Source organism: Notechis scutatus, chromosome 12, assembly GCF_049901735.1.
Source record: "Notechis scutatus isolate UNSWTSFEM ecotype Mainland chromosome 12, rNotScu1.2, whole genome shotgun sequence".
NCBI classification, from domain to species: Eukaryota; Metazoa; Chordata; class Lepidosauria; order Squamata; family Elapidae; genus Notechis; species Notechis scutatus.
Window position 1 is genome coordinate 17,262,142 of NC_142020.1, and position 18,351 is coordinate 17,280,492.

Below are 18,351 nucleotides of genomic sequence, written 5' to 3' on the forward strand. Positions count from 1 at the left end.
AGGGAGGGGGAGCGATCGGGGCCGGCCCTCCTGCGCTGACTCCCGGCCCTTTGCCGGCCCCGCTTGGGCGAGGCAGGTGGCATCGGCGGCGAGCTGCGAGCCGCCGCAGAGCGCGCGCGTTGGTTTGCTGGAGCGAGCGCAGAGGCCCTGGGACTCTAGGGGGTGGCCGGCCGGCAGGCAGATGGCAGCACAGAGGCTCGCCGCGGCGCCGGGAGTGCCCGCCGCTTGCAGAAGCGCTTAACCGCCCGCGTCGCCGCCTCCATGACCATCAGCGCTCTCCGCCCGGGGAGCGCCCCCCGCCGCCAGCTGCCCTGCCTCGCCAAGGTGGGGTGGGGTGGGGTGGGGCGGCTGGCCCACTGTCGAACCAGGGCCCGGCGCTGAGCCGCTATGGATGCCTCCCCCGTAGATGGAGCGCGTCGTGATCGGCATGCAAGACCCGGATCTGGGCGTCCCGGTGCGGAATCAGCGGCTGCTGCTCAGCATCATCCCGCACGCCGTGACCGGTGAGTGCCGCTCTGTTCCCGGGCTCCCGGCCTCTAGCCGCCGCCTCGGGGTCGGCGCTCGCAGAAGGGTCCCGCGGCTCCCTCTTGGGCGGTTCCCGGGGCGAAAGCACCCGGGCGGCGGAGGCTCTTGCGGGGAGACCGCGGGGAGAAAGGCCTGTTCCTCGGCTGGCGCTCTGGGCGGGGTCGTCCTCCTGAGGGTCTTCAGCCCCTCGGGTGTAGCCTGGCAGCGGACTCCTCTTTGCTGCACCAGCGCCCTCCATCCAGGCCTCTCTCTCCTTTTTAGGGAGTGACGTTGTGGAGTGGCTCATCCAGAAATACAACATCTGGGAGGAAGGTGAGCTACCTGGGCTGGGCTTGGTGCGGCTGGCAGGCCTCTTCCCCTCCTGCCCCCTCTCCTTGATTTTGCCTCTGTGGCTGGGAAACCTAGCTAGGGGCAAGCAAACATCCTATCTAGCCTGGCCCAGGGAGGAAGGTGGCTTTTCTCTGCAGGAGTCTTGGTTGTCTGGAAAGGCTGCCCTGCCTTGGTCACCCACCCCTCCAGCTATCCAGCCAGCACTCTCACCCCGACCCCCTTTCCCTCCTCTAGAATCCTTGCATCTGGGAAATCTGCTTGTGAAGCATGGCTACATCTATTCTCTGAAGGATCCTCACACTCTGGTCTTGCGAAGGGATGAGACTCCCTACAGGTTCCAGGTAGGTTAGGGTGAACCAGAACCTCTCTGAGACCTGGCATGGAATTGGCTATGTCACTAAAAGGGATGGATGGGTAGATGGCTTGGAAGGATCTTCCCTCTTAGCCTCCAAAAGGCCTTGGGGGAGCTATTGAGAAGAGCTTGGCTCTCTCAAGCGGAGAGAGGCCCCCTGCTTCTGCCCCAGGGCAGCTGAACTGGGCCTCTGCCTCTGTGGCCTACAGACCCCCTATTTCTGGATGAGCACCCAGTGGCTGGCTACCGACCTTGATTATGGTGAGTACGGCAGTGGCTTTATCCCCAGTAGCAGGGGAGCCTTTGGGCACTCCTACAGCTGCGGCATGCCTGAGGTCACGGTTTCCTGTTTCAGCCATCTATTTGGCAAAGAAAAATATCCGCAAGCAAGGTGAACTCTGGGCGCTTGAGAAGGTAAGGGTGCCTGGGGCTTAGGCTAGTCCCCGCGGACTACGGAGTGTGACTGGTTGGAGGACTGAATGAAGGAGATCCCCAGGCAGCCTCTGTCCTTCCCCTGGGTGCATGGAGCCCCCTTTCTCCCCTTTCTCTCCAGAGCTGTGAGGAGAGCACTGACTCTCGTGTGATGGGGTGGGCCATCTTCTGTAGGAGGATTATAAGCAACTGTGCAAGAGGATTAATCACATTTGGGACTTCGTGGTGATGCAGGCTCGGGAACAGCTCCGGTGAGCTTGCAGGAACAAGGTCTGCCCCTTTGGGACTGGGGAGCAGGGAGGCAACGGCTCTGATGAAACCCTTGCTTTTCCACAGGGCAGCTAAACAGCGGAGGAGGGCTGACCGGATTGTCATTGAGTTCCAAGAACAGGCCTATTGGATTGTCAACAGGCCCTCGGTGAGCGGGAAGAGGAGAGAGCTGGGTGCACCTGCACAACCACTTTGGTTCTGAGCCAGGGCATCAGGGGAAGAGCAGTCAGGATTTGCATTGGACTCCTTGGCTCTCTTTGTGCTTTGAGTCTCTTGAGCCCAGCACTTGCAGCAAAACAGTTGGTGTTACCCCTCAACTGCTGAAGATCCGTCTCTAAACTGTGCCTGGAAATGAACCTTCCATGGCTCATTTACACACCAGGTGTTTTTCCATTGCCCACAAAGCTTCCCTTTACCTGTGACAGATGAATGCTGCCTTCTGCCTCTAGCCTGAATGTAGAATGGGGCTTGTAGCAAGGTCTGTACTTTGGTAGGGAAAGGGGGGAAATATTGGGCATTTGCACTGCCCTGCCTTTAGGTCAGGGATCAAGTGATGCAGCTTCTGTCTTCAGGGATGACCAATCTCCCCCTGCGAGTGAGTCGCAGAATTGCAGATTGGGGGTGCTCCAGGAAGGGTTCCCCGGGCAAGAGAATGGCAAGCCAGCCAGCCTTTATTCTGCTTAACCTACAGGGGGGAGTCTTGGATGCAAGGGGTCAGAGGCCAGAGCTAAGGAGCCACTCCCTCACGCCTACGCAGTTGGTAAGTGCATGTGGGTATCTTGGTATGTGCGAGGAGCTTTCTTGCTGGGGTGGCTGGAGAGCGACTGAGCTGGCCTTTCTTGCTTTCTGGGAAAGGAGGGAGAAAGACACCCTGGCCTGTGGTCCATTCCTTGCTTGGGTCCCCTTAATGGGATGCTATTGTCTCCTTAATCATGGCTGCCTCCTGCCCAGTCAACATCTGTGCCAAAGGCTATGGTGTTGGGATTCTTTTGGGGTCCTTGCTCCTTCTTTCAGGGTTTGGTTTGTGATCTCCCCTTACCTTGTCCATTTCCTGGCACCTGAATCCTTCCTCTTGACCACCAAGGTCTGCACTCTTGTTTGTGGGCTGTATGGGCTTCTTCCCCCCCCCCCCACCCGCCCCCGATTTCTAATTCTCAGCACCAACTTGCAAAATGGGGTTTTTAGAGAAAGGCAGGAAACTCTCTGGGCCAGTGAGGGCACTCCAAAGGTTTTCAAATGGTCATTTAGAAGTAGCAGAGACGTTTCATGTTCTCTGAGCAGCAAACAAGTCGGGTGCTGAATCAGTACAAGCAATGGACAAAAACTGTGGATGACTGCAAGGGAGCTTCCAGCTGGTGTGGCTAATGAGTTTTGCTCTTTTTTTCCCCACTGAAGAACATGGACCACTACAAACAGCAGGTGAGTGTGTGCATGCACATTTGTGGCAGTGGGTGAAAAGCAGAGGTTGGAGGCCCACAGGAGTCCAAGCTCCAAAGGGGAACAAGGTCTGACCTCCTCCTGCACAGGGGAGGGGTGGACTCTAAGGGGACAGGAGGTGGGAAAGAACAGGCAAGAGGCTCTTGATAGGAGATAGATACTTTCAAACATTTGAAAACGTGTGTACACGCATACACACACACACACACACACACACACACACACACACACACAGAGTGTTCAAGGCAGCCTTCCTCAGGGCTCCTTCCCACCTGGGTGTGGCGATGAAAGTTGGCAGTTGGTGGCACAAGTTCTTTGGCATTCTCTGTCCTTGGTTGCAGATCCGTTATTACTGCGCTGCCCTGGGTAGGATGCGCATCAAGTCCTCCCTTTGCCTGCAAGGGTGAGTGGAGAGCCTGTGGCCGCCAATTTCAGCCTTGTTCTCAGAATTTTAGCAGCAGGTGTTCTACTCTCCTCTCTCCCCAGTGACTAGTACCAATCAAGAATACCAAACAACGGAGTTTATTTCTGAATGCCTCTGTATGTCCCGTTCTAACTTTTTCTCAGTTTTGGGAAGTTTTCCCCTACTGGGGCACCTTGGCTGCTGCTTGTCCCCTCCATGTATTTGGAGCAGTGAGAGGGAGCTCTCCTGTCCTCTCCCCACCTCCACCGTCTTTTGCAGATATCTCAGGTTCAATGAGCAGCATATGTCCCACGACCCCATCATCTCTGGCTGCCTCCCTGGCAATCCCTGGATCACTGATGACATCACATACTGGGCCATGAATGCTCCACGGTAAGAGATTGGTGTGCCTAGCTTTCCCAAGTAGGAGGTATTTGCTATTGGTGCTCAGCTGTTTTTATTTATTGATAATATTTATATGCCACCCACTTTGTGAGAGACTTTGGGCTGCTAACAACGATAAAAATATCCCAACAAACATAGAAGAAAAATGCCTGCCTCACAGGTCAGACAGTGGGCACACTCCAGGTCCCTTCCTCAAAGGCGGCCATCTGGTTCGGCCTAGGAAGAATGCCTTTTCCATAGTGCCCCTGTTTTGTGGAACACCCTCCCCTTGAGAACAAGCAGTCCCTCCCCCTCCCAAGTTTCTGGAAAGCTGTTCAGAGCCAGCTGTTCCCGCAGGCATCGGAATAAAAAGGTTGCAGCCCTGGGCACTCCACAGTTGGATGGTGGCTGTTGGGAGTGTGCCCACTGTCTGACCTGGGGCGGAAGGCAGATATCCTTAGGGAGCAGCAGTTAGCTTGAGCTTGTGTGATATAGGGTGATAACCAGCACCTTGAATTACACTCGGAATGAAACTGGGAACCAGTGCACCTCAATGGTATAACTTAGCTGAGCTAAAAGGTACCGAAAACTTTGCAAGAATTCTGCAGCAACTCTAATTTCTGGATTATCTTCAAGGGCAGCCCCTTGTAGAGTACACTGCAATTGTCCAACCAGGATGTGACTGACAGTGAGCAAGGCTTCCCAGGCCCGGAATGGGTACAATTGGCACATAAATTGTATTTGTGCAAATGGCTTTCCCAGCTACGGCTGCCATCTCAAGCCAGGAGGAAGCCCCCAATTGCACAGCAGCTCTGTCTGAGATCCTTTTGCCTTGCAGGGTCACAATTCCCACCAAGCTGCGGGTGGAGCGTTGGAGCTTTGGCTTCAGTGAGCTGATGGGCGACATCTTGGGCCGAGACCAACTCCTGGAGTTTCTCAAGACAGAGTTCAGTGGTGAGCACTTGCTATGCTGGAGGGAAAAGGAGAGGAGGGTCCATCACGCTCCTAGGAAGCCAGCAAGGCTCTGCCCTGCTTCCTGCTTGGTCAACCGGGGACCTGCCTTCTCTCCCACGCAGCTGAGAACCTGATGTTTTGGGAGGCTTGTGAAGAGTTACGCCTGGGGGAAGAGGCCCACATTGCAGAAGCTGTGGACTCCATCTATCAGTAGGTGGCTTTCTCCCCTGGAGCAGGGAGGAGAGTGGGCTGAGGTTGTGCTCCACTTGGGGAGCAGGGGATGGCCACGCTGCTGCCTTGCTTCTGGGGCTTGTGTGTGTTTTCCCCTTTCCCTCAATCCCATCTGGTGCCCCGACCTGAGGCTTTGCTTTTCAACCTGCATGATCACTCCTCTATTGTTCCTCCTCCAGGGAGTTTCTAGCACCCACTGCCACTCGCTGGGTGAACCTTGACAGCAAGACTATGGAACGCACCTTGAAGGGCATCAAGACCCCTCACCGCTATGTGATGGACGATGCTGAGATGCACATCTACATGCTGATGAAAAAGGTCCTGAAGCTACCAGACAAGCAGGGAGAGAAGTAGCACTTTGATTCTCTGTGTGTGCGCGTGTGTGTGCATGTGCTACTCATCTCAAGGCCCGACTGACCAGACCAGCAGCAAGAGCAGACTGATGCTGCTTCTTCTGCTCTTGGGCTGGAGAATCTCTCTAAATTGCCCCTTCTCTGCCACCAGGACTCCTACCCACGCTTTCTGAAGTCTGAACTTTACAAGAAGCTGCTTGCTGAGGCCCTTGTGCCACAAGAGACCAAGAAGCGGTGAGTGGGTCAACCTTGGAGGAAGCTCTCCTAGACAGGGAGTCGAGATCCATTGCTGATGGACCCGTTTTGCCTCCTGGCAGGGCATTCCCATTCATGCGGAAGCAGCCACGACACTCTGGCACAAGCCCTGCCTGCCCAACCCCTCCTGGGGCCCATGAAGTGAGACCTGAAGAGGAGAGCCAGGCGGGGCCCCAGGAGCAAGGCTAAGGGAAATCCTTCCCCTCACCCAAAGCACTTGTTTCCTGGATGCTGCAGGCCTCTCGCCCCCCTGCCCCCCAGCAGGCATCAAGATGTAGGCCTCTCCCTGACTCACCTGGACAAGACTGCCGCTGGCTATTCTCCCCCTTTTCTGGCTTAGCCTTCAGTGCAGCCAAGCCTCTGCCCTCTTTGAGCAAGGCTGGCAGCACTCCTGCCTCTTCCATGGAATATCCCATCCACAATAAAGTGCCCTTGTTGACCCAGGCTGCTGTCATCTCACTGGGTATGGGGGGCCAGTCTAGCATCAGCAATACCCTCCCCCGGATCTATCTGGTATGTGTGTGTTGCTCATTCATGTGCTTCTTCTCAATATGACCAACAGACCTGCTTTTGTCGATTCTGCCAAGCTAGCTCCTACTCGGCCATTAGTTAAGAGCACCTAGTGGAGCAGCATGCCCAGTGTTGGTATGCAGGGGACCTCCACAGCTTTGGTGGCTAATTTGCCTAGCATTATGCAAGGCTGGATGAGCTGGAGGAGATAATGCCCTTCTGTACTCCTCTGTACTTAAGCAGATTAGCTGAGCAGCCTGTTTTCCCAGCTTCCAAATGGCTGCCAGAATGCTACCCTCACAGGTTTTATCCCAGGCCAAAGGCAACCTGGTCTGATGCTGAAACAAACAGTGACCACTTTCTGCACCTCTTTGAGGAAGATCCACCCAAGTCACCTTGCAGATGGTCCTATCTAGGATTCTGTGAATGCATTGAAATATTCGGACAATTTCATAGTTGTTGCTCCTGCATAAGCAGGGAGACCAGGCTGAATAGAATTAAGGTGGAGTGCTGGGAGTTGTGTATTCCTTATGGGTTTAATTGAATTGAATTCTTTATTGTCATTGTACATGTATACACAGTATACATACAGTGAAATTCACATAACACCCAGAGACCAGACCAAACACCCCCCACCCGCCAAAATTCCCCAGCCCCTAAAAACACACAAGGATCCACACAACAGACCAAGTAATAGTGTCCAACAGCTCACTGATGGTGGTCCTTAAGTTCATTAAGTGCCATTATAGCTCTAGGATAAAAACTGTTCAGAAAATGTGTGGTCCAAGTTTTAATTGTTCTGTATCTTCTGCCAGAAGGCAACAGTTCATAAAGATTGTAAGCAGGATGGGAAGAGTCTCTGAGAATGTTGTGCAACTTCCTCAAACAGCGAGATGTGAAGATATCATCCAGGGCTGGTAGCTGGAGCCTGATGATATTCTGGGCGGTTTTAATGATTCTCTGTAGAGCCTTTTTTGTCCGCTACAGAGCTGCTCCCATCCCATGCAAGGATGCCGTATGTCAGGACACTCTCACTGTGCTGCGGTAGGACAGAAGTAGATGCTGAGATAGATTTATCTTCCTGAGCATTCTCAGAAGTACAGCCTCTTCTGTGCCTTCTTCACAAGCATGTTAGCATTCATAGTCCTCCAAGATATAAGTGCCTAGAAATTTAAAACTACCACCCCTCTCCACCTCCTCACCATTTATGTACAATGGTAAATGTACATCTCTTCCTCCTGAAGTCAATGATAAGTTCTTTAGTTTTTGGGGTATTAAGTGTAAGATTATTTTCTTTACACCACAGTGTCAGCCCTTGTACTTCTTTTCTATAAGCAGACTCATTGTTCTTATTAATGAGCCCCAACACTGTCGTGTCATCTGCAAATTTGATAATTGCGTTGGTGTTATACAATGGGGTGTATTCATCTGTGTACAAAGAATAAAGGAAGGGGCTTAGTAGATAACCCTGGGGGGCTCCTGTGCTTAGTATCAGAGTAGAAGAATGTGGAGATCCCATCCTTACTGACAACCTGTTGGGTCGAATGGTGTTAAAGGCAGAACGATAATCCACAAATACAGCCTTGTGTATGTTCCCTGTTGATCCAAATGATTCAATACAGTATGGACAACAATAGACGTAGCATCATCAGATCTGTTACTCTTATATGCAAATTGGCATAGGTCCAAAGTAGATGGAAGACTAGCCTCAGTGTAGTTCAACACCAGTCTCTCAAAACATTTCATGACAACAGATGTTATAGCTACTGGTCTATAATCATTAAGAGATACCACTACTGTCTGCTTAGGGTCTAGCACTATAATAGGATGTCTTCAGGCAGGTAGGGATAGAGCACTGCTATAGGGATAGATTGAAAATGTCCGTGAACTCCAGCTAACTCTGCAGTGCAGTCCCCAACAACTCGCCCCATGATTCCATCTGGCCCAGCTGCCTTCCAGGTGTTAATATTCTGGAAAGCATGTCTCACATCAGAAATCTGCAGGTAGTTGTCAATTGATAGTAGATGTTAGTGGTGTACTATCAGTGGTAGATGCTAAAATGATAGTCATTCCTGTTTCCACCTCAAAATGGCTGAAGAATTGATTTAGCTGCTCAGCCAAAGAATCACAACTGCTAGACAAACTATTTTTGTTGCTCTGCCCTATAATTTGTCAGAGACCTTGCCATACCCAATGAGAGTCTGAACTCCCAAATTAATGTTCAATCCTCCATCTGAATGTAGCTTTAGCGTCCCTGATGCCCTTTTTCAATTTAGCTCTTGCCTCGCTGTACTGTAGCACATCACCAGAATGGAAAGCAGCATTTCTAGCTCTTTAATAAAAGACACACGTTTCTATTTATCCAGGGCTTGTTGTTAGAAAACACCTGTACTTGTCTGGTGGTAGTGACATCAATGTAGCTTTTGATATAAAATAGTACTGTTGAGGTGTAAGTATCAATATTGTCGTCCTCAGTGCCCATTCAGTGCTCCTAAAGCAATCTCGAAGTTGCTCAGATGCACCCACTGGCCACACTTGTATTTCTCTAATTGATGGTCTGATTCTGTTGTGACAAGAGGTCTGTATGATGGAATCAAGAACAGAGATATATGATCTGATTGTTCCAGATGGGGTAAAGGCATAGTCCTGTATCCATGCAAGAGGTTACTATATACCTGATCAAGTGGGTGGGCTTCCTCCAAAGGTTAAATTTTGCAAGGAGGCCTATACCCTACACACTTGGAATATCTTCACCATGAATCTGCCAAAAATAAGCAGAACTGGCCATTACGGTAAAACCTGGATTTATAAACCAACAAACCCAATGTGAGAACATTTCCCTCTAGAAAAAACAACTAATACAAGAAAGTCTTTCTCCTGCTCTTAAGCTGCAGCTTTGAAGCTAGGTGCATGTTTTTGGGAAACTGAGTCAGATTTCTCAGGATAGAGATGTTGGCTACATTAACCGCCTTTGCCCAACTTAAGGCCAAAGAGCACTTGCAAGTAGCAAGGGGAAGGCTAGATGGAGGCTAAGTGAGTTAAATTGTGAGTCTGGTTTCCCCCTCCAGCTAAATTGGCTTCAGTGGCTTCAAGCAGGGAAGGAGCCTCCACAGGGGATCTCCACAGATATGCATTAGAGTAGCTTCTTGGCTGGCAACAGCTCTCCTTGCTGACATGATTAAATAGCCTTCCCTAGTAAATAATTGTGAGAGGCTAGTTTTAGCCTGAAGCCATGAGAGGCAGGGGAACAAATCAAGAGCACAGCCTAAGAAGGAAGCTGGGAATGCTTAAGCTGCTTCCCCATCAGAAAAGATTATGCTGGGGTTGAATTAAGCCAAAGCTCCCCTGGCCACCCAAAAATTATGAAAGCAAAACAGCACCGCTTGCAACCACCACCACCAGCAGCAGAACAGAGCAGGCCAGACCAAAAAGCAATAATATGTGGGCTTCCTTTGTGGTCAAAGATCCTGGGGACCCAACTGACTATTGTGGAGTCTCTCTCCAAAAGGCATACAATTTATCACATCTGGCAGAGAAGAGACAGGAAAGCACTCTAAAGGGAGAGCCCCCTTCCTCTCCTGCCACGTCCTCAGAATTGGGAACGAAAGGACCAAATGGAGCCTTGATGGCTTCCTCAAAAGCACCACTCAGTGACTGCCTCAACTTCCTGGATAGATGGGATGCAGAACCTTGTGTATGCCACATCAACCCCTCCCTTCTGCTCAGCCGTAACCAATCTTGCTAGGCATGGCACGGAAACGTGCTGCTCATTGCCCCCAATCAGGAAATCCAGTTTGTCCCAATTCCTACTCTAGTGTTCCTGGGCTGTTCCTAGCTCTTACAGGTACAGGGAGAAGCACAGAGAACAAATGACATTTCAAACATTGTGGCCAAAGCTGAATTTATTGAAATTGAAATTATCTGGGGCAGGTCAGATAAATGAACTCCAGCTCTGCAAAGCATGCCCATCTTTGAAGTGTGATGGAAAAAGCCACACCTGAGGCTTGGACACAGCACAGAAAAAAGGAGGCAGACAAATTGGATGCCCCGGTCCTGGCAAAGCCAACCTGCATGGCTCGGTGCCTATGAGCTGGAGATCAGCCCAGTTGCATCACTTTGGGAACAGAGGTGGCCAAGGCCAATGAAGTTCCTCTGCAGATTCTTCTGGGAGGTCATAGGATCCAAGCCAGCTATGACTCTGAGAGGACCAAGGCACTTCTGGGGCTGGCGCAGTTATACAGCCAAGCTGCACAGAGTCCACTGTTCCAGTGGGAAGGATGACTAAGAGGAGCCAGATGGCCAGGCACCCATCTGTTAGAATTGCCCCGCCCCAGTTGCACCATCTCCAGGTTCTTTCTCCTCTGGGACATGGATGCCCCTGGTGGTCAGAGGAGGCAAAATGCGCGCGTGTGTGTCGTTGTCGTCCCCACCCCCACCCCCCACTGTTTAATCTGGTGCCTCTCTGCACAATCCAGGGAACGGGATCCAAGTCCTAGTGGGAAACTAGCCAAACTGTTCTAGGAGCCAAATGTGGTTTACTCTTCTCCCTGGTGAGCTTAAGGTTTGAAAGTCTTTGAGGTTGTACTCCTCACCCAAAAGTACGGAATCTCATCCGATGGAAATAGTCCCGGACATTCTGGTCGGTGTCTTGGGGCATCTGGTTGAGCCAGATCACATGACTGCTGAAAATATCTTCCTTCAGCTTCCGCTTTGAGAGCACCACTCTCCCACGGGAGCTGCCAACCTGGGGGCCTGCCAGCAGCACGTAACAGGCATGGCGGTTTCGCTCAAAAAGCAACCCTAGAACCAAAAGGGGAAGTGTAGCCAGAGCCCCCAACGGCCGGGCAATTTGGCTAACAGCTGGAGCATCCACTTACCTTCAAAGGCCACTATGGGCTCAGTGCTGTTGCTCAGCTCCAAGAGGACAGTAGGCAGGGAGGGATGGAATAGGTACAGCCGCTGCTGCCGACTTGCATGCCAAGATCCCTGGAGGAGAAGAGTGAGAGGGCCAGGGCCCCACAAGGAACAGATGGGTTGGTCTACTTATGCCCAGGAGCTGCCATGCTCCCGTGATCCTTTGGTGAAGACCCCCTGAACAATAAAGGCCACCTAATTACTCCATTTGCTGCACCCACTACAGATGGACAACTCCAGGGCTGCCTTTACTACAAGGAGTCAACTTTTCGTCCAGTGACCAACATTGACAGTGCTAAACAAAAGGACCCGTGGCCCCTACCTGACATTCTCACCTCTGTAGCAGCCCCGTGGTCAAAATTTGGGCACTTGGCAGCATGTCGGCCTTTATGCTCGTGGGAGTGCTGCAATTCCACTGCCCTGCCACATCCAGATCCACTTGCATTCCCACTCATGCTAGTAATACTATTGCTAAATTTGCAGATGATACAACAGTGGTGGGACTCATCTCCAGGGGGGATGAGTCTGCCTACTGAGATGAGGTGAACCGGTTGCTTTTGTGGTATGGAGACAATAACTTGGTCCTCAACACCAATAAGACCAAGGAGCTTATAGTTGACTATAGAAGGAACAGATCAGACATTCAGCCCTTGCTTATCAATGGAGACTGAGTGGAGCAAGTGGCCAGTTTTAAGTTTCTGGGTGTTACCCTAAAAGAGGACCTGACCTGGGGTGTCCACATTGCAGCCCTGGTCAAAAGGGCCCAGCAGAGATTATACTACCTGAGGCTTCTCAGGAAGCAACAACTGGATGGAAAACTGCTGGTGACCTTCTACCGCTGCACCAGAGAGAGCATCTTAACTTACGGCACCTGTGTATGGTTTGCCAATTGCACAGGGGCAGATAGGAAAGCACTCCAGAGGGTTAACGTCATTGCCCAGAAGATCATTGGTTGCCCTCTCCCCTCTTTGGAAGAGCTTTATAGCTCCTGCTGCCTTAAGAAAGTTCAAAACATTCTCAAAGATCCATCTCATCCTGGGAACCCTTTTTATTACCATCTGGCAGACGGTACAGAATATTAAAAACAAGCACAAATAGGCTGAAAAACAGCTTCTATCCCAGGACAGTAGCTCTTTTGAAATCTACTACATAGTGCAGTGTTGCGGGTTTTCAGTTCAATGTGTGGAGTGTGAAGGATGTGTGTTTGTGTTTATTTTCACAATCATGATGTGCACTGAAAATGGTGTTTGATTTCGTTGTACGAGGTGCAATGACAATAAACTAAACTAAATTAAACTTTCTCTTCCCCTACCCATAGGTGCATCCAACCAGTGAGGCGCATCTGAAAAGCTAGTGAAGGCAATCTTCCTAGGTGGCAGTCGCCACCTCTCTTTTGCTAGCTTTCTGTGTGCAAAAGGGAGAGTGGGGGCATAGGGCGGGGCAGGCTGATGGGTCTGGCCTACCAAGGCCTTTAACCCACTGGAGGTTTCCACCTGCCAGTGGACTGCTCAAGGTCTTCCCCACCTTACGGCCCTGCTGGATGGCTGCTTAATGACCAAAAAGAAGAACTGGGATTGTGGTTGTTGAGTGAGGCAGTCTTGTGGGTGTCTTGCTTAATAACCATACTGCACAATCAAGACTCGAGCACTACCCATACAGATTCTTCCCAGAGCTTTCTGGAGGAAGCTGAACCCAAAGGAAAATCCCACAAGAAGACATGGAGCTGCTAAGGCCTTCCTCCACTCCCAGTGCTGGTCAGAGTGCAGCTTCGGATTTGCTACTGCTCTGCAAGGCTCCTCGTGGGCAGCCCCACTTCATTTCCATCTGTTACACATCATTTCCTACTCACCGTTTCATTTCTTTCGTCCTGGTATAGGCCCCAAAAGAGGAAGATGGATCTGCGATCAGCAGTTGCAAGAGTGGCTGGCTTGGGACTCTGCATTTCTGAACGCAGCTCCACTTCCCACTTGATGACGCCAGAGCTGCCCTCCACAATTGTAACCTACAGGGTAAACGGCGACTTGAAAGGACAGCTGGGCTCCAGGCTGTAATCTCCTTTCTCAACCACCATTTTAGCCCAAGGATCAGGCTGAAATCTGAGAGCAGGGCTGGGCAGTTACCCAACCCAACATTTGTGAAGACGAGCACAAGGCATGACAGCTCCTCACTATTTTTTCTGTACATCTTTCTAGTAACTTAGAGCAGATAACCTTAATAACCCTATCACACAAGTTGGAAAGTGGAAGAAGGCAAAGGAATCACCAGGCTCTACTGGGTGTCAGTGACAAGCTCTTTTAACAAACATGGAACTAGAGAAAGATCCAGGAGCCAGGGAGTTCTTAGTTACACATTTTATTCCTCTGGGCATATGTAAACTACAAAGGAGTTTGGACTAATTTGGAATTAGCTGGTAGATCATCAGCCACCACCCAATTCTTGTGCTATAAGAAATGTCATCTGCATCTCAAGCTCAAACCCTGGGAATATTGCAAGCATGGCTCATTTATTTTGGTGACCTTTTCGGAGGTCTAACTCAAGCCCCACCAAATCCAATCATATGGTTGAGTATTTTATGTGATGCTGATGCCACAATGTCAAATATGTAAACATGTCATAAAACGTTGGTGGATTTGGCATTGGCAGAGAAAAAAGGAGAAAGACAAAACCTGTTTGTGTGTGTGTATTTTCATGGCAACAACACATCTCCAGCTCCCTTGGCTTAAGTAGATACAACTGTACAATTGGTACTTCCAAAGAAACCAAAAGATCTGCGTCTTACACCCCCTCGCCCCCGCCCCTCCGCACAGGGCCCCTTGCAAACCTTTTTTGTTTCATGTGAGACTCTGCTTTCAACGGCCACGGCAATCTCATCAGGACCAAAGGCTCCGAGAACAGGCTCCCTGCAAGCAGGACACAAGATGATGATCAACTGGTGGCATCTCTGGCTTTTCACCCTTCTTTCCCTATCCCAGGTTCAACTTGCTTATGTATTCATTCATTCATCTGATCTGAGTGCCACTCATCCTGTCAAGAGGTGGCCTATCCAGGGAATACCAGAAACAGGTAGCAAAGCCCTCTCTTTCTCCCTGCAACTCAGGAGAGTACTAAGCATTCACACAAGGCCCTATTGCGCAGACAACATTCCTAATACTGGCATTACCTCAGGATGTGTGGCATACCAACAACCCACAATGAAGTCAGCTGCTGTCCATTCACCAGCTCCAACATAGCTGATCTTGCAACCAAAATATGGCTCCCCGATTTCTCTGACATCTTTGTCACGTATTGAATATCTCCAGAGCTAACAGGGAATAAAAAACCCCGTTATCCCTCGTCAGAGATCATTCACCTCTTCTTCCAAGCCTTCAGGGCAGCAGTGCAGGTCAAACCTTGGTGCTGCAGCCACTTACAAGCCTCTGCTCTGCATGGCAGCAGATCCAAGGGTCCTCTGCTTTCCATTAGTAAAGGGGCTGGCAGGGAATATAGAAGACCAAAGGGCTTCTGCAGGTCTTAGGTCAGGAGGGATTCCAGCACAGATACCTGGCAAGGGGCACCTGTCGGGCCTTGTGACGCATCGCCATCTCCCACTCTGCATCTTCCTTCAGGCTGGCAAGGGCTGCGCTTGCTGGGCCCACAGCCATGTGATAGAGCTCCTTCAGCGAGTAGGCAAAAAGAGCCTTTGCTAAAGCGAGAAAGAAAGGTCTAAATGAAGCAGGCGGAAGGGCAGATGTCCAGCTGCCCTCCTCCCTCGCCCTTGGAAGTACAGGACCCACCTGTGTAGAACAGGATGTAATGGGCTCCACTCTTGGTGACGTGCAAGAGGTGCCCAATCAGTCCTGGCAAATGCAGACTTCCGCTGAATTTCATTTGCGTGCCAAATGTTCCTGAATAGAAGCAGCTCTTAATCTGCAGAGAAAACCGAAGCCAGGATAGTTCAGCATAAGCAGGACTCTGGCATTCATGTTACCTTCAAAAGGGTTAGCAAAAAGCACGGAACCTTAAAAAATGGAACTAGATCGTCATTGTTCACGGTATTAACAGCAACAGCACTTATACACCACTCTACAGCCTTCTCTAAGCAGTTTTTCAGAGTCAGCATAGTGCCCCTCAACAATCTGGGTCCTCATTTTACCAACCTCGGAAAGATGAAAGCTGAGTCAACCTTGAGCCAGTGAGGCTTGAACTGCTGGCAGCCAGCAGAATTAGCCTGCAGTACTGCATTCTAACCACTGTGCCATCACAGCTCCCAAGTTGAGTGTAAGCTGGAGTTTTATAGACAAGATACTTTTCAGTATCAACACAACTTGTGCTCAAAGCTTGGGGAAAGAAAATGATTCTTGGGACTGACAGGTCTGTTGTGCCTGCTGCTCCCTGCTGACCTTCCAAGTAGCTCGATAGTGGGGCACCCCACTCTGAATTCTTCCACAATGGCATTGGCTCCTCCCATAAATGCCTGACAACCCCTTTCAGTCAACCGGAATTAATAATCCCCCACCCCACTAATACTTTTTAATTCTTAAAGATTTATGGATCTTTAAGGATGAGGAAAAAGACAGAAGGGAATGATGCAATCCTTTGCTCCCATTCCTTCCCCTGATCACCCCTGCTATGGAAAGCAGTTATTGGTGGCCATTCCTCCAACCAGCTGCTGCCGATTGAAACACTGAGCTGAAGAATACTGGGACCCCAGGCCCTTTACTGCAGCACGCTGTATCTGACAGGGTAAACTGGGTGCAGCTGGGAAACCCAGAGGCTGAAATTAGATGGCAAGAGCTCCTTGCTATCACTGGCTCCCAACAACTGTATTTCAGGCCTGCTGCCCAGGATTCTTAAGATTCAGAAACGGCACAAATGTTAAATGTTTGGAAAAGCTGGAAGATACTAAAACAGAAAGTTTCTATGTAAAAGTTTATAAAAACCCAAAAGGGATAGAATAAGACAGGTACAGGAAAACATGATGGCTTAGTACGTGGAAGACTGTGAAATTACAGAGCAGGCAAACAAAGGGCTCACTAGTTTATAACACAGGTCATCCAATTAATTTTTGAGTGCTGCAGTGCAGAAATGATGGAGCATATTTTTTAAGGCTCCGAGCCCCCATGCTGCTGTGAATGTGGCCAATTCTTCTGCAATAGGGAGGAGGATCCTATTGCTTCAGCAATCCTTACCTCCTGTCCTGCGGCAGCAAAGACCAAGAAATCAGGCACACCGTCTTTGTCGATATCAGGAATCTTCAGTAAGGGACTCAAGACTGTAGAGTTAGCCCCCAAACTGACTGCCTCATTCCACCGAGTTTGGCCTAGGAAAAAAACAGAGTAGATAGTGCTGATTCTGAAGCCTTGACAGTTAAGATGCCTGCCTTTCCAATGTAGTGGCTTTTGACTCTGGAATTCATCCTGAGCATTTATTTCAGTTAATCACTGAACAAGTCTACTGCAACACATGACTTCACATATGGCATCTAAACTCTGGCATTCACACCATCAAAACTGGGAATTCCCATGTCACCCACTCCCCACATACAGGTGTCCAGAAACCTAAGAGTTTTACCAACTGCTCTCCTAAACATCTTTTTCAAAGATGGGCTGAAAAACCTTTCAGCAGTATCTTGAAGAAATGCAGCTTCTAAGCAAAGGAGAAACATCACACTTGTTCATTTGTTCCACTTGCTCACCACAAGGGGAACCAGGCTCATTTTTCTGTTTTCACTTCATCAATATTTCTAAGGATAGAAAAAAAGTGCAAGGAGGAAACAGCAGACTCACGAGTCTTTGCAGCTGAAGAAGGAACAAAAACCTTGCCACCAGGGGAGCCAAGATTTCCCCGGATGCCAAAGTTCCAAATGCTTCTGCAAAGTGTTACAGCAGGATTCCGTTTCGCTAGGGCGTCATCCTGTCTGATCTACGAGTGGGATCAGACCTGAGTGTGTCCCAGAGCAGAATTAACCCACACCTGTCAACTACCAATGGCTGCTAAACTCTGCTTCGAAAGTCACGCTAACTGTCCCCACCATGTAAGCAGGAAGAAATCCATACTCCGCTTGTTGGAGCACCCTCCTATGGCACAAAGGCCCACAGGACCAATGCATTGGCGCTTTTACAGCCCTTCCTTCTGGGTGTCTCTTTGCCCCAAAACGGATGCATCTTCCCGAGGCGGCTGGCTGGCTCAAAAGAAGGAAGGTACCTGTTTCCAGGTCGAGGAGGGTGAGGGAAGCCGGGTTCCCCACGAGAAGGCAGGCCGGAGAGCCGCCGTGCTCCACCGAGCAGTCCATCAGGAGCAGCTCCTGGGCCACCGGCCTTTCCCACAGCGTGCTGCCGTTGGTGCCCGAATGCGCCGCCACGAAGGCGCAGGGAGCGGCGAAACCTGCGAAGAGGTTCGAAACCTGCGATCACCCCAGCCGCGTCCCCCCCGCGCCGCCGGCCCCGACGCCCCTCCCATTACCTCCTTCTGAGCAAGAGCCCTCCTGGTCGGCACCGCTGGCGTTCCGGCTGCCGGGGCCGGCCTGGAAGGCCACGAGGAGGTCTTGCACTCGGTCCCGGTCGGCGTCCCCCGCGGCCAGGATGGCGTACGCAGCTGCGAGAGCGGGAGCCAGGTGGGTGAGGCCGGGCTTCGCGCGGCCTCGGGAGCCCAGCCCGCCCGCCCGCCCCCTCACCGGCGTCGTCGTAGGCCCTGCTCCAGGCCGTCCGCGAGGCGGGCCTGACCGGGCAGGGGATGACGAAGGAGAAGGGGCGAAGGCCACGCCGAGGCAAAGGTAGAGGGAGAGGAAGAAGGCCGCGGTGCGCCACTGCGAGAGACGCCCAGGCTGCGCGCCGCCGCCCGCCTCCTTCTCGGCGTCCCGAACCCCGCTCCCGGCGAGGCCGGTGCCTCTCGGGCCTTGAGCGGGTGGATCTCCGCCTCCGCCTCCGGGCGCGCCATCGGCCAGCCAGCCGAACGCCACTTCAGCGGACACGGCGCCGGACGGGCCCGCCCCCTGCGGTCGTGACGTCAGTAGCGCGCCCTCG

General features: G+C 51.2%; 2 protein-coding genes across 3 annotated transcripts; one reads left to right on the forward strand and one right to left on the reverse strand.

Annotated features, from left to right (window-relative positions):
* Positions 1-45: 45 nt before the first annotated feature.
* On the forward strand, positions 46-6,370 carry RGS11 (regulator of G protein signaling 11). Of its 2 annotated transcripts, XM_026683333.2 has the most exons (17): positions 46-324; positions 407-503; positions 787-837; positions 1,090-1,196; positions 1,417-1,468; positions 1,563-1,621; positions 1,814-1,890; positions 1,976-2,057; positions 2,601-2,669; positions 3,305-3,328; positions 3,688-3,749; positions 4,029-4,142; positions 4,972-5,087; positions 5,210-5,297; positions 5,498-5,636; positions 5,823-5,905; positions 5,989-6,370. In XM_026683333.2, the coding sequence occupies exons 1-17, from the start codon at positions 262-264 to the stop codon at positions 6,113-6,115; spliced, it is 1,410 nt and encodes a 469-aa protein (XP_026539118.1). In that variant the 5' UTR covers positions 46-261; the 3' UTR covers positions 6,116-6,370. The 2 variants fall into 2 exon arrangements, with proteins under 2 accessions (XP_026539118.1, XP_087798544.1); XM_087942418.1 differs by lacking the exon at positions 2,601-2,669 and having other exon boundaries at positions 175-324.
* Positions 6,371-10,320: 3,950 nt separating this feature from the next.
* Positions 10,321-18,305, reverse strand: FAM234A (family with sequence similarity 234 member A). The gene is given in 13 exon segments (XM_026683327.2): positions 10,321-11,236; positions 11,314-11,422; positions 13,200-13,352; positions 14,172-14,250; positions 14,511-14,651; positions 14,891-15,032; positions 15,124-15,256; positions 16,519-16,649; positions 17,534-17,713; positions 17,792-17,923; positions 18,003-18,075; positions 18,078-18,190; positions 18,193-18,305. Coding segments are annotated over 13 exon segments (1,671 nt in total). The 5' UTR covers positions 18,266-18,305; the 3' UTR covers positions 10,321-11,024.
* Positions 18,306-18,351: the final 46 nt, after the last annotated feature.

Excerpts from the sequence above, each read along its gene's own strand:
- RGS11 (XM_026683333.2), top strand. The coding sequence starts at position 262 with ATGACCATCAGCGCTCTCCGCCCGGGGAGCGCCCCCCGCCGCCAGCTG. Across the intron at positions 838-1,089 it reads ATACAACATCTGGGAGGAAG|AATCCTTGCATCTGGGAAAT; the intron begins GTGAGCTACCTG and ends TCCCTCCTCTAG. Across the intron at positions 1,469-1,562 it reads GGCTACCGACCTTGATTATG|CCATCTATTTGGCAAAGAAA; the intron begins GTGAGTACGGCA and ends TTCCTGTTTCAG.